Below are 24,913 nucleotides of genomic sequence, written 5' to 3'. Positions count from 1 at the left end.
AGGTATCAGCAAATTGATATGGTAAAGATTTAGAAATTCATTTTTTTAGGGCCAGTCTATTGTAAAGATATAATTTGACCAACAAATTTCAGAATCAAACTTTATATAGAAGCCTAAAAAAATTACTTTACCCCCATTGAAATGAAGCACTACATTATGGACCAGGGAGGGAGGGGACATTGGGCTGTTTATTAGACTAGTCCCTATATTTGTATAATAACTTTTTCTTATTCGTTGGATTAACAACCTTGGGGACTTTTAATTAATTTCGATTCATAAAGTTTAGTGTTTTAACGTTTCAACTACCATGTGTAACCTACAAAAGGGGTAATTTTATTTTTCAACATTGGGTATTTAAAACAATTTATTGGCCATTGTCTTATCCTTTTAGAAGCCTGATATTGGGCAGACATTTGGTTTGCCCCTTCTGTAGTTGAAAATTAATGGTTGAAACGTTTGAACACTCAACTTGATGAACGAACCAATCAAAATTCACTTAAGTCCCAAAAGTTGTTAAGCCGACTAATAAGAAAATGTTATTATAAAACTTTGGAAACTTGTGAAATAAACAGTCCATTGTCCCCTCTTTCTTTAAAGTACAGGTATGTAAAGCTAGAAGTAAATAAGTGTTTTAAAAATGGATATAGTATACGTGGATATATTGACAGGGGAAAAATTTGTCATCACTTTAGGTTGCTAATAATAATATGTAACTCATTTGGCAGTTCGTTCATCCAGCAGGCGCGGAGTATATATGCTAAAGGAGATGTGTGGGGGTGTCGATTTTTAGCCAGCTGCGATTATAATTTTATTAGAGTACATGAAAATCTGGTGCAACATCCAAGAAATAATATATGGAGTGTTTTAAAGTAACTGCGTCAATAATATAACAACTTACAAGGATGCCAACTTCCATAAAAGCGAAGCTCTGAAACGGTAGAACAAACAAACATTAACACTTGTAGAGTTCAGAATTAAATAATCAGAATATCTATGAATAACAGTCGAAGCAAAATTAAAACTGAACTTGTTTTAAAACTGATTAAATTCTAAATAATGTTTAAGGGCATACTTACATGTTTAGTACTTGGTTATAGAGATGCTACGCTTATAACATTTACTTTGTTATCATAGAAAACATTATTAAAAAATCAGATCAATCGGATTCTTTCATGACATAAAAATTTGTTGTTAAAAATCAACATGTTTAAAATGGGCGTACGGATATTCTGATTACGATTATAGAGTTGATATGCTTTCTATATCGTAATAACTACTGCAGGAAACACCATGCAAAGTTTGAAATCTATAGGACTATTTTAACATACCTAGACATACATAAAAAGTTATTATTTCCAGACGGAAGGGCGTATGGACTGACCCTAATTATAGAAAAGCTTCGTTTTTAAAAAGACGTTATTAAAAATTCCAAAACAAAAGCTAGGTTTATATAAAGATACCTAACAAAGTCTGTATCTTTAGTAGAAGCCGAGAAAATCTGTTGCAAAGAGTAAAAGCGACTAAATAGCAGCTTAAAAGCAGTCCGGCCGCTATTGATGCTTTATACTTATTTATGCTCCATATTAATTGGAATGTTGACAAAAAGTTTTAGCCTTCTCTCTTTTACAGAAAATCAGTTTTGTAAAATATAAGCGGTAAAATCTGCTTCAAAACAGTCTGACCGCTATTGATGTTTTATACTTAATTATGCTCCATATTGCTGGGAATGTTGACAAGAAGTTTCTATCTTTTATAGTAGCTGAGTAAATCCCATTTCCCCCATAGCTTTACAGAAAGACTGACTGACTGGCGGACAAAGTAAATAGAGTAGCTTCGCTACTAACAAAGGGAGATGTAATTTCACGGAAACATTGCTTAGATCTTTTAAAAAGTGCAGCTCTTCCATAGACGTCCAAGGGGGGGGGGGGGTAATGGGGTGATTACCCCCTCCAAGCGAATTATTTTTTTATTTTACCCCCCCCCCCCCCCCCCAATTTAAAATTTACCCCTACCCTGGGGGTGCCGTAGGCACCCCCAACCATTTAGGAGGGGGTATTTAACCCCCCAAACAATTTTGGGGGGCTAAATAAATACCCCCCCCCACCAAAATAAAAAATCTCTAACAAAAAATTTTTTGTGCGCTTCTCGCGCATTTTTAATACTAAATATTTAATAAAATTTAAATTACCCCCCCCCCCCCCAAAAAAAAAAATGTTATCCCAGGGGAAAATTTTGGAGGGGGTATACTAAATTTAGCCCTGCCAACAGATTTCAGGGGTGGGAATTACCCCCCCAAGCATATTTTACCCCCAGGGTAAAAAATTTGGGGGGGGGGGGGGGTAAAAAAAATTTGCGGCGCGCTGCGCGACATTTTAAACTACTTTCTGAAGATTAATATTTTTTTATGTATTAACTGTATATGTATTAATATTTGCTACACCCCTAGAAGCCTATAAAGGAGGGGGGAGGGGAAGTCGAACTCCTCAAAATTTAAATTAAAATTAAATTTTTTTTAAATTAAAAAATGGGAGGGATTCTAGTGGATTACTCTAGGGAGGGTGGAGATACTCTTCCTCAAAAACTTTCCCTTCCCTTGAAGAATCTTCAATTTAAAAGAGAACCCTAATGGTTCAATGGACAGTGAGATCCTTCACTAAAGACAATAAAAGCTTACTTATTTATAGAATATGTTAAAAAATTATTGTAAAATAAAAAGTTGACAAGCAACTTTTAACTTCAAAGTTCAAACTGTGTAATTAATTGTTCCATAGATACTCAAAATCATTTATAGTTATGTTAGAATAGCTTATTTTTTATTGTCTAAGTGTAAAACTTTTATTTAATGATTAGAACAAAAGGAATCTACCAACAAAATAGTTTTGGGGAATTATTACTTTCTTGGGGCGATTTTATTTGGGAGGGTGGATAAACAAAAATGGTAGGTGGGGGGAGTTAGAAAACATGCCCCCCCCACATTAAGTGCCCCTAGGCGCGTGCATATATATTTGTCACTTTTAGTGGAAGAGCCAAGATAGTTATTTCATCTATAGATCTAAAGGGATAATTCAATGGCCGATAAATTGATGTAAATCCTCAATGATGATGCAAAAAATGAACTCTTTTGAAAATTACAGTTAGTGGTTGAAACGTTTGGACACTCAACTTAAATAAACCTTAATTGAAGTCACAAAAGTCCCAAAAGTATTAAGCCAACAAATAAGAAAACGTTATTATAAAACTTTTGGGACTAATATACTAAACAGTCCAATATTCCCGTCCTCCCTGTATTTCATGACAAAAAATATTTTTGTCGTATACACATTATAAGACTGATGCATGCGCAGATATTTGCCGGGGGGAGGGTATTTTAACATAGAATGAAATATTTAATGCATTATGCATTTAAGGTTAGGCATGTGCATAGACAGGTTGTATTATATAGAGTTAATATTTAAGTTGATATTTAAAACTTTTAGTCCTAGTCATATCAACATTTGGAAAAGGAATAATGATAGAAAACAATTCCTATATAAAACACTAGCGGCTACGCTCCCTAGTGGCCTCTAGGGGCACTTGAAGAGGGGGGATTTGAATCCCAAAAACAATTCTTTTAATTTAAATATTTTTTTTAAAGTAAAAATAATTTTTTGGGGCTGGTTTACTTTTAAAATAAATAAGTTAATTCATTTTTTTCTAGGGTCCATTTCTTTTGGGCGAGTGGTGGTACCCTCCCCTAAAATAGTCATAAACCTTCCGGGGACCTATGAAAAGCTACCCTTTTAAAGAGAACCTGATCGGTTCAGCGGTTAGCAAGATCCTTTGGTACAGACAAACAGACAAACATCCGTTTACTTTATTATAAGGATATAGGATCTATATATATATGATTGTTTGACTGATTTTGCTGATATAAATAATTTCATAGAAATCAGACAGATCTTCTAAGCTTAAATTTACAATAGACTTAACTGTAATGATTTTCAATTGTCTTTAGACATAATTATTAATTAAACTTCACAATCACTTTACTTTTGATTATTATGTGAAAAGTTGTTATAAACTAAAATGTGTTATCAAGTATATTTATATATCATGTGTTTATCAACAAGTTATCAACACTCAAAAGTTCTGCTAAATAAGGAAAACATCCATACAAGCGAAGCTCTAAAATCAGACGATAAGCGATCATTAACACTTAGAATATCAGAATTTAATAGGCAAAATATCACCTATTAGTTCATAAAAATAATTAATTCAAACTTGTCTTTATATCTGCTGTGGTCCTAGGACAAACGCAGAAATGGACAAACGCTGGAGTGGACACTTAACCTAACCTTACCTATTTTAAACCATCTTTTAGTTTTTTTATGCCTTTACCACTGCGGGGGGCTTATTTGTACTTTCATATCTTAACCTAACCTAATCTGTATAGAAATACTTAATTAAATTAATATTTTAACACTCCTGTGTTTGTCCACTCCTGCGTTTGAGACTCACGCGTTTGTCCTGGAACCTCTGTTGGTCCTAGGTCAAACGCAGGAGTCCCAAACGCAGAAATGGACAAACGCTGGAGTGGACACTTAACCTAACCTTACCTATTTTAATCCATCTTTTAGTTTTTTTTAATAGTGCGTAAGGTCATATTTATAATATAGGCTTGTTTAAAGATTTGCTTTGCTTTGAATATTGTTCCTTGTTTGCCCAGGAATCATTGTTTCAAACATCAGATGAATAAGATGATATTATCATAAAATATGCCAAAAAGGTTAAAATTCACATATGTAAACTTTATGATAATTATTATAGAAATGCTACGCTTTATAAAATTTAGAGAAAATTTTAAAGTAGTGAATTTTCAAAACTTATATATCAAAACAAGAATGACAATATCCATAAAAGTGAAGCAATGAAACGGAAGGACAAACGAACATTAACACTTGTTTAATGTCAGAACTGTATAATCAGAATATAAATGTATAAGAGTCAAAGCAAAATTGTAAGTAAATTTGTTGAAAAACTGCTTGATACAGGATAATGTTTATGGACGCCCCTAGCATCTAGGTGCTCTATTTTCGAAGAGGCATATATGGGCTAGAGTTATGTGAAGTTTCCCTAAAATGAAGAACTAAATCGGTCCAGAAGTTATTGAGATCTCAAGCTTCAGACAAAAATACTTACTACTTTATATAATAGGATGTAAACATTTTGATATTTACCTTTTAAACAAAAATCTGCTATAGGTTATCACAACACGGTAAAGAAACAACTAAAATATGCATTATTCTTCCTTATCTTTCAGTATTATTTCTAGCTAATAGGACGTGGCAGATGCCAGGGATCTAAAGGGATAAGACAATGGTTGACTAATTGATGCTGATACACAAAACTATCCCTTCTGTAGATTATAATTAGTCGTTAAGCGTTTGGACAATCAAAATCATAAACCAACCAATCAATCCCCAAAGTTGTTAAGCCAACGAATAAGAAAACGTTATTATAAAACTTTGGGGAATTTTAATGAATTAAACAGCCCATTGTCCCATCTCTCTCTGGCAGAGACTGTTTTTTTTGTTGATAAAAAATCCAGGACAGGGGTATAACATCTGTAGATAAACTATTTTACCCCAAGCTTTATACTCTGTGTTGATAATGATTACAGCAATTTATTTTACAATAAGGCTGGGAAACAACATGTCAAACAAAAAGACAGAATAATTTATAGAGAACAACTTTGAAAAAAATCACAACAAAAACAGCCTTTTAGCTTTAAATGAAATAACATTTACAAACTGAAATTATGTTCATTGTGCTTTGACAAACAAACAGACAAAAGTAAGTTATATTCACATTTAGATAGAGGAATTAACAAAAAATAATAAGGCCTCTAATTTTAACAGCAATCAAGAAACACTTCCCCAAATTATGAAATACGGATTAATGAGTTAAAAGGTTAGTTGCATATTAATAAGAGAAATCTTCACACAAAAAATTCAGCAGTTCAATTTTTAAAAAATCTTTATCCATAGCTTTTAATCAACAATTAGCAAAGTGAGTTATAAAATAACTTCGCTACTAAGATAATTTATGTTAGGGGTTTCTATTATTGAATTATAGTTTATAAATAACTAAATTACATGATCCAGTTCGATTAAATTTGTGAAGAACAGTCTATATCCCTAATTTTTATGAACTCTACAACAAGTATCGTATATCCATAGGTAGCACAGCTATAAAAGTTAACAAAGTTTAGTTGCAATTTAAAGTGTTATGTTATTAGCAATATGAGGGAGAGAGGGAAAAAGAAAGAGACGAAAATTGATAGAGAGAGAGAGTCAAAGATTTAAAAAGAGATAAAGCAAGAAGGAGAGAGAGCGAGAGATATATAAAGCAAGAAAGAGAGAGATAAAGATAAAAGTATATAAAAAACTTAAGAGTAGCTGTGCTATAAAAAAAAACAACAGCTTATTGTGTTAAGTAAAGATAAGAGAAAACAGAAATTAAGTTGGTTGTTAAAGACATTATCCACATATACGTTGCATCCGCGGCCAACTGACTATGAAACCATATGTATAAAAGCTTGTCTGAACAAAATGTATATTGCAATATTTTTGGCGATTTCACACAAAGTACCTAGTTGAGCACTGAAACCCCCATCCACTTATTTTTCTCAAGTTATTTCAGAATAGGGTGGGGGGGGGGGGGGGGGTTTATCATAGCTCACTAGGGTGCTTTGTTTGTAAGCACCATATTAATTATTTTTTCCAAATTATATCTTTTTAATACAATTAGTAGCAGGTATATGGATATAATATGTTAGGATATTATGACATGAGATATTTCTTCCCTAGTTTAATTTGCTACTTTGTTCCTCATTTATTAGTCAGTACTTTATTCAAGTAGTCAAGGAGGGGATGGGGAAAAATGAGTGGACGCGGGGGTATTGTTATATTAGCCAGCTGAAATGTTAATTGTATGAGAGTATGCGAAAATATGATGCAACATCCAAGTAATATATATATATATAAATTAGCAGGTATTAAGACATGTTTAAGCATATATAGGTCTTGTAAAAGGCGCTTTTTTAGTATGGCTGGGTACCGGTTCTAATCCAGTGGATATTGATCGGTTTCGAAGCAATACTGGAATAATTATTCTCCTGTAATTTATCTATTTTTATTATTTACAGAAATAGTAACTTTTTATTGCTTATTATCTTGAATTTTAAAAAGTAAATTATCTGGTATGGAACTATCCTGTATGTAACTAATCCTAAATAATGTATTCTTTAAATATATGATACCATCTTAAAATTTTAAGAGATAATTTATTGTATTGTTTACAAGTGTTTACTTTATTTGTTAAATATTTCTCTTTTTTCCTACTCATGGATTTTGTCATCCTTGACAACCAACACTTTGATTTTACTAACTTTGTCTGGATGTCCTAACTGTGCATGGTAATGCCTGTTTTCAAGCCATCACATTCACCAACTACTCATGGCATTTTTGATGTCTCTAGTATTTTGCAGTTCAGCCTCGAACCCGACAGGTTTTTTATTAATATTATTTTTTTTCAAACTGTTTCTTTACTTTCGTTATTGAGGGGCGCCTTTATAATCTGTATATTATATAGTAACATTCTGTTAGTTTGTCTGTTTGTACCGAAGGATCTTGCTTAACCACTGGACCGATACGGATTTCCTTTACAAAGAAGTTTCTCAAAAGTCCATCCGAAGAGAAATAGCCCCTGGAAACAAATGTATCACCCTATTTTTTTTCTTTTAAAAGGGGCGTCATTATGAACTTAATATTATAAAGTAACTTATTATGTCTGTTTGCACCGAAAAATCACAAGAACTGCTGGAACGATATGGCTCTCCTTTATACAGTGATGGTTTTTATTAGTTTTAGTAAATAAGAGCCTTCTACCGCCAAAAAATATTATTTGAAATAAGCTCCCTAGAGACTTGTAGTGGCGTAGCGGCTAAGATGGTATGTAAACTTGATGCAAAACTGCGTATATTCTGTTTTAAAACATACTTAAAGTTATGACTTGATTATAGAAATGTTTCGCTTAAAATATTTTACCTTTTTGAATAAAAAGTGGTTTTCAGAAAAGGTTTAAATCAGCATGGTTAAAAATAGACGTAAGCACTTTCTTGTAACGATTATAGAGTTGCTGCGCTTTATAAAGCTTACCTAAAGTTACAGTGATCATTATCTAAAGTTTACAATCGAGTAGACAATTCTAACATACCTAAATACTGAAAAGAGCTAAACGTGACGAACATACGGACCGTAGTCATAGAAAAGCTTTGAAAAGAAAAACAAATGTTTTGTTAATTTTACAATATTTATTGTACATTATAGAAACATGTTGTCAAAATATAAACAAAATATTTGTCATCTCAAATGAAAATTTATATTATGTACACTAATAGGATGTCATTCTGTATGTATGTATTCATGGTCAATATTATCCCATAACAGCTGGATAAACAGTTTACTAATTTAGGAAGTTTAGTATTAAACTAAGAAGAAAATTTTTTAAAAATCCTTACAGGCAAGGGGCGATGTATTTAGTAATATGGCGAATTAGATATTTTACGGATATTAATTAAAATTGGATAATAAATTATAATATATGTTTGGATTTTCATATCAGAAAGTATAATAATAATTATTATTCTCTGTTAAAATTATTTACAACACTCTCATTCATTTACATATCAATAGAGAGAGGATCAATATTGTCAGCTCTCATCTGGATAGAGAGAGGATCCTCTTCAAATATTTCTTCTTCTTTAATTTCTTCCTTGATATAAACTTCTTCACATTTAATTAAACTAATAGATACAGAAGCTTGAACTGTATTATTACAGCTATTCATCATTTCTAAATGTTTAACAGATTTTTTATGTTTTGATAACTTTGAACTAGAGATATAATGTTTGTCACAAAGTTTACATGAGTATGGCTTCTCACCTGTATGAACTCTTTTGTGTTTAGTCAAGTCATTACTTTGTCTGAATGTCTTTTCACATTGATCACATGAGAATGGTTTCTCACCAGTATGAATTCTTTTATGGACTGCCAAATCACTATTTTGAGAAAATGTCTTTTCACATTGATCACATGAGTATGGCTTCTCACCAGTATGAATTCTTTTGTGTAAAGTTAAGTGACTACCAGTTGCAAAAGTCTTTTCACATTGATCACATGAGAATGGCTTCACATTAGTATGTATTCTTTTGTGCCGAGTCAATTTACCACTAGTTGTAAATGACTTTTCACACTGATCACATGAGAAAGACTTTTCTCCTGTATGAATTCTTTTGTGGGAAGTCAAATTACTAATAACAGAGAAAGACTTTTCACATTGATCACATGAGTATGGTTTCTCTCCCGTATGAACCCTCATATGAACAACCAAGTTATCTCTCCGTGTAAAATTCTTATTACAAATATTACAGTTATTCATGCTGGTATATCCTCTCTCAATCTCCTGAAATATTATTTTTATTAAGAAAAACATAAAATATAGTTTTTCCTATATTTTCAAAAAAACACAAAATTCAGGTAAAAACTGAAACAATGATAATAACTTCCATATACGAGCAATACAAATTGTAAAAGTCGTATCCAAGTTGTTGTCAATAAAGATAAATAATTTTTAAAGGACAAACAACCTTTCTAGCAACAATTTTACAGATCATTTACTCATTGTTAAAGGAATTATCAGAACAATTCTGATATGCCTAAATTTACGATAAGAGCTAGTGTTATAAACGTATATACAGACAAATGTAAAAAAGCTTTGCTTTAAAAGTTGTAGTAAGAAAGTAATGAGACAGCGCAAATTGGCACTAAAAATTTGACGTCATAAAATAAAGTTGTCCAATGAGAGGCCAGTCTAAATTGTAATTGGCCAATGGTAAAATTTATACTTCCCTCTCATTGCACAGTGGGCCAGAATTGTTATTGTAGAATAAAAACATTGATGACAACATCTATAAAAGTCAAGCTCAAATAACCCAGACTAGCAGAAAAATCCAGGTTTCTAAAGGGACACTGTCCAATAAATTGATGTAAATTCCCTATGATGATGCACATAATTTAATTACCCCTTCTGTAGATTAAAATTTGTGGTTGAAACATTCAACTTAATGAATCAATTAATCAAAATTCACTAGTATCTCCAAAGTTGTTAAGCAAACGAATAAGAAAACGTTATTATAAAACTTCATAAAGGCAAGGTTTTGAAATTGCAGGACAAACATTAACACATAATGGACGTCAGAACTGAATAAGCCGATTATAAATTTACATGTCTAAAGAAAATTGTAAGTAAATTTGTTGCAAAACTGCTTAACTACAGGAAAAAAACTTGATTATAGAGAACACAAAAAATCGTTATGTCAGAAAGGTTAAGAATTAACATGATTAAAATGAACGTATGGACATAATATAGAATTTCTACGCTTTCTAAATTGTACCTAACTACTACAGGAATCACCATACTAAGTTTGATATTGAAAGAACAATTCTAACATGATTAAAATAATGAAAAGAGCTTGTTATTCCGGACAGAGGTACGGACGGACCGACCTTATTTATAGAAAAGCTTCGCTTTTAAACATCAGCATTGAATAGCATAAGACAATGAGTCTGGAGTAATGACATAAAGCACAAAAATACAGAAATACCTTATAATATGTTTAATGGATTTCTCTCTGTTCACTGTGAATGTTAGTTACTGACTGACACTGATACAACTATCAACCTAAATCATAAACAATAGTTAACTCTTGTTTATAAAAATAAAGCTAAACCAAATCTCAGCCCATTTACTCAAATTTGATGCCCAATGCGCGGACTCCTCCCAATTTTAATCAGACAAGCAACTAATTTTGTTAAAAGGTTATTATTTTATTTTATAATGAATAAAGATTCTGGCGGCAAATTATTATTTTATTATGCATTATTAAATGATATAGATTTTCAAAATATAAATATGTTATTTTGTCATTATATAATAAGAATGTAATTTAGCGGCTCAAACAGAATAAATGTGAACTTAATACGGACAGACACTGTCAAAATTGGAGAAAGGCTTTGCACATAAAATATGATAAGAAATTAGAGTACCTTTCATGAGCTTATTCCAGAATCAAAATTCCTCTGTGGATTTTACTCTGTTTTCTGGAAATGTTAGTTGCTGACTGGCATTGATTCAATGAACAATCTAAAATAAAAACAATAGTTAACTCTTGTTTAATATTAAAACCTCACAAAATCTCCGCCCATTTACTTAATCAAGATGCTCAACGCGGACTCCTCCCACTAATACCTAACAAGAAACTAGACAAGCAAATCTATTTTTTGTTAAAAGGTGTGGGGTGTTATTTTTTAGATAAAGATTCTTGCGGCAAATTCTTGTTTAGATAAATGAGAAACTTGAATAGGTTTAAGAAAAGATTTGGATTAATAAAAGTGACATGAAAAAGTGTCATCTAAATTGAATGGATATTATAGGTAAGTTTGTTTAGGAGTGAAACTCCCCTCCCCCCCTCAAAAAAGCACTATATAATGGTTGGAATTATATTAGATTATACCAATCTCCTCTCCTCCTTGAAATCCCTCAAAAACATTTGCTGGCCCTTGGTTTTAACAAATAAGAAGGCACAATTTCCCTTTAAAAAACTGCACTGGTTATAAACAATCACTAATAAATTAGGGGGTAATCAACCCCCCTCCCCAGTTTACCCAAGTGATAAAACTATTTTATGCGCCATTTACCCCAACCAATTTTAAATTACCCCCCCCCCCCAAAAAAAAAAAAGCTTGGATGTCCTTGACAAGCAATTAAATCTTCAAGGATTTACAGCCACTGAATTGTCTAAATATAAATCACAAAGATCTCGTAAACAGCTACAATAATCAGGAAAGTTGGCCAAAAATATCGCTTTTAAGCTTTTAGGAAAGTGAAGGAAGTTGTTATTCTACCTAAGAGAAATAAAATAAGGATGATAACATCCAGAAAAGCAAAGCTCTAAACTCAAAAGATAGGACAAACGAGTAATAACTTTTGCTGAGTGTCAGAACTTGAATATGTAAGTATAAATAAAATTGAACATAAATTAGTTTCAATATTGCTTAAATACCGAATACAGTATAGGACATATTTAATTGTTTGGATTTTTAAAAAAAGACGCATAGCTTACAATAATGTAATTGCTACAATAATGATTATATAGTTACTATGCTTCCTAAATCGTGCCTAACTGTTAATTATAGCTATCATAATGCAAAGTTAAAAAGAACAATTCTAACATGTCTAAATTAAAGAGTTTACCATTACGGACATAAGTACAGACGGAAGGACGGAGGTACAGACTGACTGACTCTAATGATAGAAATATTTAGTAATAAAGTGAATAACCTGTGTTTTTGTAAACAAAATTACTTTAAAACTTCTTTCTTATTGATATCTATACTCTGTGCATTTTTTGTTTTTTATAAATTAATCTGAAAATAATATATTTACATTAGATAATCATTTTATTTACACTACAAGATAAATAAACAAATCAATGATGCGTTTTCATACCAAAAAACATAAAAATAAGGTTTCATTAATTTTACATTATTTATTGTCGTCAAAATTAAAACAAAATATTTCATTTGTCATTATCAATAAATTAATTCTAAGTTAAAATACAAATAGCTTATTATATACACTTATAGGATGTCTTTCTGGATGTATGTATGCTTGGTCAATACTATCTCATAAACGGCTGGATAAACAGTTCACTAATTTAGAAAGTTGTATTAAACTAAAAACAAAAAGAATCTTCAAATCAAGCAAGGGGCAAGGGGATGTTATGGATATTTTTTTACATGGATAATAAATTATGTTGCCAGGAAGAAATTCTCTGATGAAATTATTTACAACACTCTCATTCATTTACATTTAAATAGAGAGAGGATCAATATTGTCAGATCTCATCTGGATAGAGAGAGGATCCTCTTCAAATATTTCTTCTTCTTTAATTTCTTCCTTGATATAAACTTCTTCACATTTAATGAAAGTAATAGATTTAGAAGTTGGAACTGTATTATTACAGCTTTTTATCATTTCTAAATGTCCAGGGGATTTTTTATGTCTTGATAACTCTGAACTAGAGATATAATGTTTGTCACAAAGTTTACATGAGTATGGCTTCTCACCAGTATGGATCCTTTTGTGTTTAGTCAAGGTACCATTGAATGTAAATGTTTTTTTACATTGATCACATGAGTATGGTTTCTCACCAGTATGGACTCTTTTGTGTTTGGTCAAATCACTACTTTGTCTGAATGTCTTGTCACATTGATCACATGAGTATGGCTTCTCACCTGTATGAATTCTTTTGTGCTTAGTCAAATTACCTTTATCATAAAAGGACTTTCCACATTGATCACATGAGAATGGTTTCTCACCTGAGTGGATCCTTTTGTGTTTAATCAAATCACCATTTAGAGAAAATGTTTTTTCACATTGATCACATGAGAATGGCTTCTCTCCTGTATGGATCCTTTTGTGTCTAGTCAAATCACTATCAGATGCAAATATCTTTTTACATTGATCACACGAGTATGGCTTTTCGCCAGTATGGATATTTTTGTGTCTAGTCAAGTTATTACTAGTTGTAAATGTCTTTTCACATTGATCACATGAGAATGGTTTCTCTCTGTTATGAACCCTCATATGAACAACCAAATAAGATTTTTGCGTAAAATTCTTATTACAAATATCACAGGTATTCATGATGGTATATCCTATCTCAATCTCCTGAAATATTATTTTTATTAATAAAAACATAAAATTTTGTTTTTCCAATATTTTCAAATAAACAACATTAAGGTTAAAACTGAAACTAGGATAACAACTTCCATAGAAGCAAAGCAAGAAAAAACAGACGGACAGACAAACAATAAAGAATTTTAAAAGTCATATCCAATTTGTTGTCAATAAAGCTAAATAATTTTAAAAGAACAAACAACCTTTTTAGTAACAATTTTACAGATCCTTCACATCGTTAAAGGAATCATTAGAACAATTCTGATGTGACTAAATTTAAGATAAGATCTAGTGTTATCCATCAGTCCGTCCATCCCTTAAGATCTTGGTAACCACTGAACCGATCGGAATCTACTCTTCAGGGTATATACCTATTGGTCCTGTGGTGTTTTTTGTTTGTTAAATATGTTCGAAATAAGTGGTTGCATCTCCAATTTTTTAAAAATTACCTCTTGGCTAGAGGCTGAGGGCGAAGCCGATAGTGTATGTATATACAAACAAATGTATAAAAGCTTAGCTATTAAAAATTGTAGAAAGAAAGTAATAAATAAGGATGACAACATTAAACAAAAGTGAAGCTGACAAACATGAAATGACAGTATTTATATTTGTGTACAGAGGTTGATATGGTTTTATAACCCAACCACCCCACCCCCCTCATAGTCTGATCTAAGCTATATTAGTCTATGATGCTAGTCTCACATATATACCCTATTTTCCTTCAGTCCATTGTTTAATGTCAATATAATAAGTTATACCTATTTTAGGTAGTGATTTTCTGATAACTGAATCAAAGTGACCATGTGATCTATACAATGCTCTCCTGGAAAGCTAAGTGCAGGTAAGAGTTGGTTATCTAGGTAGCTTTTAAATAAAGCAAAGTTTTACTCCATAAATCTTATTTAGGTCCAAACACTAAGAAACTATGGCTACACACACACACACAAGTCTGTAATTGACGAAGCTACTCTATAACTAATTATATTCTTAAAGGAATCAAAGCTACTCTACAATTAGTTTTATAGGTCGGTTTTTGGGGTTACAATTTTAATATAAATTAGGAATTAAAACCTGGTTACTTTATGATTTTATTGGCATAGTAAAAATGAATTAAATAATTACACATCAAATTGTCTTTTACATAATAAGAAATAATACTAGATATATACATTAATAATAGAAAATATGTACAACATTAAATTAAACATATATTTATTCTATGCAGCAAATGCATTCAGTAAAGAATAAAAGCTGGGATAGCTCAATTTGATTAAAATCCTTTATGTCATTAATTAGGGGCTCAAAGTCTTTCAAAGCTGGGCTTTTCTTAACAAGCTTAAGTAATTTAGTTACTTGGCCAGGTTTAAAACCTTTATGTGCTTTCCTATCTTGAAGACACATACCAATAAGATTAGCTATTTGAATAGCTCTTCCTAAAGGAACCAATGAGTCAAAGTCTATGACATTATTCTCGGTTTGGCAAGATGAATCTATCTTTTCAGGTATAGCCTCAAAGATAGCATTTAAATCAACTTCAGGCATTTCAAGAAGTAAAGTTATAGGATCCATTATATTGATAAGTTAAGGTTAAATTAATTAAATAGTTTAGATATAATTTTGCCTGTGAGTATGGTGAGTGTTTATGATTACTTCCAAGCTTGAAGATGGAGAGTAAACCAAAAGTAGACATGCCTTACTGGGAATTCTGGATTTTATATAGAGCATATTTACCATCCCCTCAGGAGAATCCTCTGGAAGGAAAGAAGCTCCATTCTTTCCCTTTAAGCTTTCCCTTAGTCCTTTACATTCAATGGATGTTCCCCAAATAGTGTTGCAGGGGAATATTAAAAATAGGTACTTTTTTAGGGGAATATCAAACAGTACCTTGACCTATTGACCTACTGACCTATTGACCTAGTGACCTAATGTACTTGTCCTTGCAGTACATTGACCGGTCATTACCCTATTGTACTGCAAAGTATGATGCAATATCGAATTTTCCATTTTAAGACAAGAATAGACATGTTTAAACAGGAATAGGTACTTATTTAAGGGGGAATATTCTACAGTACATTGACCTGTTATTGACCTATTGTACTGTCACAACAGTACATTGACCCGTCAATGACCCTTGTATTGCAAAGTATGATGCAATATCGATTTTCCATTTAAATACCAGAAAAGAATGATAAAAGGTTAGTATTAACATGGCAAGGACTCGACCAATGGTTCCAAAGAAAATGTTTAAATTTCAATTTAATTTATGATGGGATATCAACAACATCAATTAAAATCAAGCTCAAGAAAGTCAGAAAAATCCAGGGATGTAAAGGGATAAGACAATGGCCTATAAATTAATGTACATTCCCTATGATGATGCACAAAATTAACCCTTCTGTAGATTAAAATTAGTGGTTGAAACGATTGAACACTCAACTTAATGAATCAACCAATCAAAATTCACTATTGTCCCCAAAGTTGTTAAGCAAACGAATAAGAAAACATTATTATAAAACTTTGGGGAATCTAAGAAAAATCTGCAATCTATCTTTTATAAAAGCTGAGGAAAAGCAATTTTCTTATAGAAATTTGAATCAAAGCAGTACAGACACATCAAGTGGTATATAGAGTAGGTGCGATATTCGGAAAAGGACGGTAAATTATTTACAAAATAAAAATTACAACATTCATAAAAGCGAAGCTCTGGAACAGTAGGACAAACGTTAACACATAATGGACGTCAGAACTGAATAAGCAGAATATAAATGTATAAGTCTAAACAAAATTTTAAGTTAATTTGTTGCTTAATTTCAAGATGAGAGCTTGATTATATAGAGATGCTATTGTACTTAGTTGTAATAGGAATCAGTATTCAAAAAATCAGATGAGTAGAATAATGATAATGCATAAAAAATTGTTGTTAAAAAAGTTAAAAATCAACATGTTTAAAAATGGATGTACGGACATTCTGGTAACAATTATGGAGTTGCTACGCTTAATTGCCAAGTCGTATTTAACGGTACACCGGCAAACGTCCTACTGCAACAAACGTCCTAATGCGACAAACCTGCTAAACAACAAACCTGCTAAATAACAAACCTGCTAAACGACAAATCTCCTAATGCGACATCTCTTAAGTAAAACCTCCTAATTTTTTTTTCAAAAATTAAATCTTCCCATTTAAAAATGTTAAAAAATAAGAGGAAATACATATGTTTTTTTAATTAAAAAAATTAAAGGTCTATTTTTGTAATGCACAGTTGTATCAGGTTCGAAACCATTCCATTTGATGGCCAACACAGACTTTGGGAAAACTGTCAGACAGATTTTAAAATCTAGCTCATGGTTGAAGTAATAAAAAAAATTCAGTTTAAAAATATTCCCTTTGTTTTATCGCGATTTTGAATTTTATATTGTTAAATATTTTTACAATTAGAGGATTTTGTACTTAAATTTGGAATATCTTTTTTTTTTCATAATTTTTGAAAATTTTTAGAACGTTTTACTAAAGAGATGTCGCATTAGGACGTTTGTCGTTTAGGATGTTTGTCGCATTAGGATGTTTGTCGCAGTAGGAGGTTTGTCAGTGTACTGTATTTAACTACTACATGAATCATCATGCAAAGTTTGAAATTATAGGACAGTTCTAACATGTCAAAATTAACGAAAAGAGCTGACTGTTTTGGACAGACGGGCTAACTGTAAATATAGAAAAAATTTGCTTTTAAAAATGATAATAAATACCTTATAATATAAAGTAAATCTGTATAACGGATTTCTCTCTGTTCACTAATATTAGTTACTGACTGACATAAATACAATTATCAACCTAAAATATAATACTAGTTAACTGTTGTTTTATTAAAATAAAACAGCACAAAATCTCCGCCCATTTACTTAAATATCATGCTCAATGTGCGGACTCCTCCCACTTCGATCAGAAACTGGACAAGCAAATACTTTTGTTAAAAGGTTGTTATGTAATTTAAAAATGTATAAAGATTCTGGCGGCAAATTATTATTGATCATTCAGTATTACATGAAGCTAATTCCAAATATCCGTCTGTTTAGGTATAAAATTGGCAAGAAACATATGTAAAATTATGAATGTATGTATAAATGCTAGTGTTAGATGTATTTATGGCAGTTACTTTAAGCATGACTGTATTTTTTGTCATAAATTTTAACATTTTGACAAAAGACCCAACTAGCTGTATTTTGCTGGTTGTGGAAACGACATCATATAAGATTTGTGAAAGGTGGTGGCTTAAACAGGACAAATTTAACGTAGTATGTGTGTACAAACCAACGGACAACAATATTGTAGATTTGCTTTGCAATTAAAACTTAATAAAAGAAATTAAAGTACCTTTCATGAGTTTATTCCTTAATCAAAATTCCTCTGAGATTTCTCTCTGTTCACTGTGAATGTTAGATGCTGACTGACAATAATTCAATTATAAACCTAAATCATATACAATAGTTATACTCATTTAAATTAACTAAATCTCCGCCCATTTACTTAAATATGATGCTCAGTGCGCGGACTCCTCCCATTTTTAATCAGAAACTGAACAAGCAAATATGATATGCTGTTATTTTAAATAAAGATAATGGCGGCAAATTTAGGAAGGGAGGAGACATTGAGCTGATTATTACGCTAGTCCCAAGGTTTTATAATTACGTTTTCTTATTCTTTTGACCAACACCTTTGGGGACTATAAATGCATTACGATTGGTGGGTATATTAAGTTGGGTGTCCAAATGTTTCAACCAAAAATTAAGGCCTACAGAAGGGGGTAATTTTGTGTATTAACATTTGGGATGTACAACAAATTATCGGCCATTGTCTTATCCCTTTATGTTCCTGTGGGAGATTAGGAAGAATAACATACTAACTTTAAAACAGGGAAAATATTCTTTATTTAAATGAAATAGTCTGTTTAGAAAGAGCACAATTTAAAGTTTATTTGAAGTGTATAAACTGACAGACAACAATATTGCAGATTGGATTTCCATATAAAACATAACATGAAATTAAAACAAGATACCCTTACATCCTTATAATAAAGTAAAAGGAGGTCTGTTTGTCTGTCTGTTCCAAAGGATCTCGCAAAACCGCTGAACCGATATGATTCTCCTTTAAGATAGCTTTTCCGACCGATCAAGGTGCGGCAAGGGTCCCAAGTAATAATGGTTAATGAAAGTAATCACATTTACCTGATTTATCTTAGCTGTTTATTCAAATGAAGGTTGGAAGAAGTATACTATCATATCATTGTTATCCATTATTCGTTATCTGAAAAACAATCAAAAGGTACAAAAAAATGATAATTTTTGTTTTGTAGAATAGAAAAATATTTTTAACCAAAAAATCTAAAATAGTAGAAAAAAATATATTTTATAATAATAATAAAGTAAGGGAGGTGGAAAGTTTTGCCACTTTCACTTACTCCGTGATTATTAGGCTAGGTATTAATGTTAGACAATACAACTTAATGATAAAGCTTTATCCCAAATGAAATAACCTATAGTCTAACATTAATATATAGCCTAATAATGACCGAGTAAGTGAATGTGGCAAAACTCTCCCACCCCTCCCTTTAATATTTTTATTAAAAATAATACAATATTTTGAATTTCATATGTGAAAACCAATTGTTCATCATAATTAAATTTTTTGTTCTATGATATCAATAAAATCTTTATCCTCAATTTCTTCTTCTATTTCATGTTTTATAGTTTTTTCAACATTCTCAGCCTCCATGTTGATAGAGAGAGGATCCACAGTTAGAGTTTCTTCTTCCTTTATCTCTAGTTTAATTTTTGGTTCTGGATGTAAATATTTGTGAATACTTAAGACTTCTTTAGATTTAAATATTTTAAAACAAACATCACATGAGAAAGATTTCTTATTCTGAACCTCACTAAAAGCAACAAAAGTAGAAGTATCAGCCTTCATGTTGATAGAGAGAGGATCCTCATCAAGAGTTCCTTCTTCTTTTATTTCTAGTTTAATATCAGCTTCACCACAATCAACAAAACTGGTAGAAGCAGAAGGTGTAACTGTCTTCTTAGTAGATTCCAACTTATTGAGATGTCTAGCTGTTACATTGTGATATGACAGTTCGGGTCCTGATGTAAAATATTTTTGGCATAATTCACAAGAGTAAGGCTTTATACCTGTATGAATCCTCTTATGATCATTTAATAAACTTTGTCTTGAGAAAGCTTTTTCACATGCATCACAAGAGTATGGCTTCTCTCCTGTATAGATCCTCTTGTGGACAGTTAGCTCACTACTTGTACGGAAAGCTTTTTCACATGTATCACAATAGAATGGCTTCTCTCCTGTATGAATCCTCTTATGTTCATTTAAATGACCTTGTTGTAAGAAAGCCTTTTTACATGTATCACAAGAGTATGGCTTCTCTCCTGTATGGATCCTCTTATGAATAATTAACTCACTATTCAAACGGAAATCTTTTTAACATGTATCACAAGAGTACGGCTTCTCTCCAGTATGGATCATGCTGTGTCTTTTTAAGGCACTACTGTCTGAAAATGCCCTTTCACAAAAATCACATTGGAATGGCTTCTCTCCTGTATGTATTCTCACATGTTTGGTCAAATCACTCTTCTTTGAGAATTCCTTGCAGCAGATATGACACTTGTTCATGATGGATTCTTAATTGTTCTTGCACCTGAAATAAATTATATTTAATGTTATACTTATGTAGAGTTGAAAATAATAATTCTAGTTAAGGTGTGCCCGTACGTCTGTCACTATGAAAACTATCTCCTTGCATCCATATTTTATTTAGTACAGCTACTCTATATGTTGGGTGAGTTCGTCACTATGCAGATAAAAATATTCTATGTGTTCTTTAATGTATAAAAACTATCTTCTTACATCCATATCTTATTTAGTATTGCTACTCTATAAGTAGGGTGTGTCCGTCACTATGTAGATAAAAATATTCTATATGTTCTATAATGTATAAAAAGTATCTCATTACATCTATTTATTATTTTATATAGCTACTCTATATGTAGGGTGTGTCCGTCACTATGTACCTGTTTTTATTCGTGATATTTTTTATGTACCATGTAAGAAAATTTCATTTTCATATTTTGCAAATTAAAAAATTAATAATTAAATAAAAAAAAATTATATACAGAAAACGAACAAGAATTACAGGTTTACACTGAGAGATAACTTAAATTTAAAAATGTATAAGAAAATAAAAAAAGTGAAAAAAAGTCTTGTATATATAACAAAGAAATAAAATAACTTTGTAGGTAAGTATTATTTATATGCAACAATTTCATTTACTGAAAATGGATCTTTCTTATTAAATTCTTTTTTTGATAAAATTAATACTATCATAGACTTAATCATATTCAACTTTATGTTCGACTATGTCAATAATATTTTTATGATCCTCATCAGAATTCCGTTTACAAGAAAGAGAATCTTTATCCTGAATTTCTTCTTCATCTATTTTCTGTTTTATAGTTTCTTTAACATTCTCAGCCTCCATGTTGACAGAGAGAGGATCTTCATCAAGAGTTTCTTCTTCTTTTATCTCTAGTTTAATATCAGCTTCACCACAATCAACAAAACTGGTAGAAGTATAAGGTGAATCTGTATTCTTAGTAGGTTCCAGCTTGTTGAGATGTTCAGCTGATTTGTTATGTCTTAGAAGTTCTAAATTAGAGCAAACATATATCTTACATAACTCACAAGAGTATGGCTTGTTCCCAATGTGGATCCTTTTGTGGGCAGTTAACTCTCTACTTGTACGGAAAGCTTTTACACATGTATCACAAGAGTAAGGCTTCTCTCCTGTATGGATCATTTTATGTCTTGTCAGATCATGATTCTTATTAAAAGCTTTTTCACATGTATTGCAAGAGAATGCTTTCTCACCTTTATGGATCCTCTTGTGTGCTGTTAAAATACTATCCTCTGATAGTCAGGTCACTACTTTCTGAAAACGCCTGTTTACAAAAATTACAATTGAACGGTTTCTCTCCTGTATGAATTCTCATGTGTGCTGTTAAAATACTATCCTCTGAAAATGTTTCTTCACACAATTCACATTTGAATGGCTTGTTTTCTTCATGAAAATCTAAATGTATTAGTAAATCGCTCTTGAATGAAAATTTCTTGCGGCAAATATAACACGACAACATGATGAACAGTTAACTAATCTTGCACCTGAAATAATAATATAATATTTATATATAATATTTCATATATTATACAGGGTGCGCCACATAAATCCGGACTTTTTCTTATTTTTAAAAAAATGAACATAAAATCGTCAATTTTAAAGATTTTATTGAATTTAAAACTGGGAAGCAAACTAGCTATATGACTATTAGATTATTCAATAAAATCGCCGCCAGCCTCAATCACCGCCTCTACCCGCCCCCTGAACAGCCCCCAGACCCTGGTCACCATGTCCCTGTCCAAGCTGGCGAAGTTCTCCTTCATAGTGGCAATGAGGGAGGTCTTTGTGGTATGGGCGCGTCTATTGGTTCATGCTTTAATGGCGCTCCAAGCCCAAAAGTCAATTGGATGAAGATCGGGGCTGCTGGGAGGCCATATCTCCTTAGGGACGTGAGTAACTGCAGGATCCAAATTCACCCATCTTTCAAGCTACTCTTCGACACGGCGGCTCTCATTTGGGCCACAATTAAGCTAGAACAACGTTCAATACTTTTTTGGAAATGGCATGAAGATTAAGCTAGGGTTATCATCGCAACACATAATCTAAAACGAGTTTTAAGGTTACAAATGGGCCCATGTAGTCGAGAACCGAGAAATTTTCACGAATTTTCACGATTTTTGACGTTTTTGACATCTCAAAATCTGCCACGTTTCACTTTGATGGAGTACTACGGCCAAGCCATTTCAGATAAAGAGCTCTAGTCTTTTCTAGTGTCTTACTTGTGTATCTAACAGTATCCCCAGCAAGTTGCATAACTCTACCTCACCTACAGATGGGCCGAGGTCACATTTAGTGGGCCCTAGTCAAGAATCCAGGGTAAACTATCTGCGCGTTTCGATTCTGCCATGTTGAACATAAGCGCTGCCAGCTCGGAGAACACGTCCTCCATCGTCTAAAAATTTTTATGGGCAAAAAGGTAATTACCCAAGCTTTTTATAGTGTGGTCAAACGTCATGATTGGTCAAGTAGTTTTGGTGCTATGGCCGTTTGAAAAAAGTCCGGATTTATGTGGCGCACCCTGTATTCCTCAGTAGAAAAGTAAATGATAATTCTTTGCCCTTAAACCGTGTTTTTAAATGAATGAAAAAAGAATAGTTTGCAGAGAAATTTTCCATCTGACTTTTCCTTTAAAAAAATTATACTACACCTCAACAAAGAGTAAAACTGAATATCAGTGGTAAGCAAAGTTATTTATTACAGACTTTGAGTTACTTTAATCTAATAAACTTACACTAAAGTTTTCTTTCTTTTGATGTTTATAATTTTTATTGACTTCAGCTTTATACTGTTAAGGCGTATTACATTTTATGTTCTGTCTGAAAATATATATGATTATCATTTTACAACTAACAAAAGTCCAATAATAGGATCTAAATAAATCAAACAAAACTATTAACAAGATTTGAATAGAAATATTTTAATTTAGAAAAAAGACATTGTAAGAAAATTATGAGTAAAAGCTGTCTCTAGTAACTAAGTATAATTAGAAATAGGATTTATAGACTATTTTAACTGATATTATCAAACATAATGAAAATCATCAAAATAAGAATTTGAATTTGATAAGATCATATAACAATCATATAAACTTTTGAATTGTTTAATACTAGGTTAGGTTGGGTTAAAAAAAAACTAAAAACAGGGAAGCCACACATACATAGTTAAAGCACTATAGGTACTATTTCTACTAATAAGAATATGTAAATAATTTAGTCGCATAATTCACACTTTGAACTGTATTGTGTCTGTAAAAACTATCTATCTGGAGAGTATTCTTGACCATTGTAGTTGATTAAATCCTAAAATATTACAAAATTAAATAGAGCCATTAAGGAGGTAAAAATATTTTTGAGATAAAGTTAAAGATACATATTTCCTTATCATTATTTAGATGTGTCTTCTCTAACGACGCATTTCCTGTGCATTACAGAAATTGTTTGATATTGTTTGTAGGTCATATTCTAAATATATACGACTAATCCAAATTTTCCTCAATGTATAATTTGATGAGAGTGGTATCCCTCTAATTGTCAATCCAACATATTACAAGTTTAAATCAAAATAGCCTCAAACCATCGCAGAACCTATTGGAAGCTTTCTTAAAATGGAAAACTTGGTTTTGTGTTTAGTGAGGTCTTACTGTAAATCCTTATAATAAAGTAACAAGATGTCTGTCTGTTTGTCTGTACTGAAGGATATCGCTAACCGATCAGCTTTTTTTTAACAGGGTATCTTCTCATAGGTCCCGGAAAGGTTTGTAACTATCTTGGGGGAGGGCACCACCACCCTCCCGAGAGAAATCGCCACTAGTATAAAATCTCCCCCTTAAAAATTCTAAAACTAAAGTAAAAAATGCTGTTAAAGGGGGAGGTGTCAACCTCCCTCCCCAATTTTTTTTAAAACTATTTTATAATCTAAATAAAAAATGGGTTTTGGGATTCAACTACCCTCTCCTCAAGTGCCCCTTGAGTCCATTAGTAATAGGATAAAATAGTAAGAACTAAATATCAAATCTGATAAAATTTTCAATTTTCAATACCTGATTTTGGATGGCATAAAAAAGATTCGCACATTCATTAAAATAATTTAATTGTTTAGCTTAGTCTGAAAAATAATAAGTATATTGTAAGACTCACTAAGATGAATACAATGTTCCCCATTCAATAGCACCAGAAGTATTGATACAAAGTTAGATTTTACAGATATTATATCAGAGGAAAATAAAATTCAAGAATTATTTTAACAAAAATAATTTAAATTGAATGATGAAAAGTAAAAAAAACAGTATATACAAAATATTATTAGTTTAAAATATTTGTTAAATCTACTAT

The 24,913-nt window shown here is 31.5% G+C and overlaps 1 protein-coding gene, 3 long non-coding RNA genes and 1 pseudogene across 4 annotated transcripts; all 5 read right to left on the bottom strand.

The window, feature by feature from the left end:
* Positions 1 to 8,336: 8,336 nt before the first annotated feature.
* Positions 8,337 to 12,529, bottom strand: LOC145303856 (uncharacterized). Its single transcript, XR_013873839.1, has 4 exons — positions 12,442 to 12,529; positions 11,148 to 11,244; positions 10,706 to 10,782; positions 8,337 to 9,504 (listed from the first exon to the last, which is right to left on the bottom strand). It is a non-coding gene; the product is annotated as an uncharacterized LOC145303856 (long non-coding RNA).
* An 82-nt stretch (positions 12,530 to 12,611) lies between these two features.
* LOC145303900 (uncharacterized) lies at positions 12,612 to 19,209 on the bottom strand. Its single transcript, XR_013873858.1, has 4 exons — positions 19,063 to 19,209; positions 18,212 to 18,307; positions 17,587 to 17,671; positions 12,612 to 13,833 (listed from the first exon to the last, which is right to left on the bottom strand). It is a non-coding gene; the product is annotated as an uncharacterized LOC145303900 (long non-coding RNA).
* A 152-nt stretch (positions 19,210 to 19,361) lies between these two features.
* LOC145303743 (uncharacterized) lies at positions 19,362 to 20,547 on the bottom strand (annotated as a pseudogene).
* A 509-nt stretch (positions 20,548 to 21,056) lies between these two features.
* On the bottom strand, positions 21,057 to 21,769 carry LOC145303744 (uncharacterized). Its single transcript, XM_080145346.1, has one exon. It carries the CDS (start codon positions 21,702 to 21,704, stop codon positions 21,237 to 21,239), a length of 468 nt encoding a protein of 155 aa, XP_080001472.1. The 5' UTR covers positions 21,705 to 21,769; the 3' UTR covers positions 21,057 to 21,236.
* A 1,628-nt stretch (positions 21,770 to 23,397) lies between these two features.
* LOC145303728 (uncharacterized) lies at positions 23,398 to 24,765 on the bottom strand. Its single transcript, XR_013873797.1, has 2 exons — positions 24,622 to 24,765; positions 23,398 to 23,881 (listed from the first exon to the last, which is right to left on the bottom strand). It is a non-coding gene; the product is annotated as an uncharacterized LOC145303728 (long non-coding RNA).
* Between the last annotated feature and the right edge of the window lie 148 nt (positions 24,766 to 24,913).

This window comes from Acartia tonsa, chromosome 13 (genome assembly GCF_053477335.1).
Source record: "Acartia tonsa isolate MP-2025a chromosome 13, ASM5347733v1, whole genome shotgun sequence".
Classification (NCBI taxonomy): Eukaryota; Metazoa; Arthropoda; class Copepoda; order Calanoida; family Acartiidae; genus Acartia; species Acartia tonsa.
This window is presented reverse-complemented; position numbering and strand designations above follow the sequence as displayed.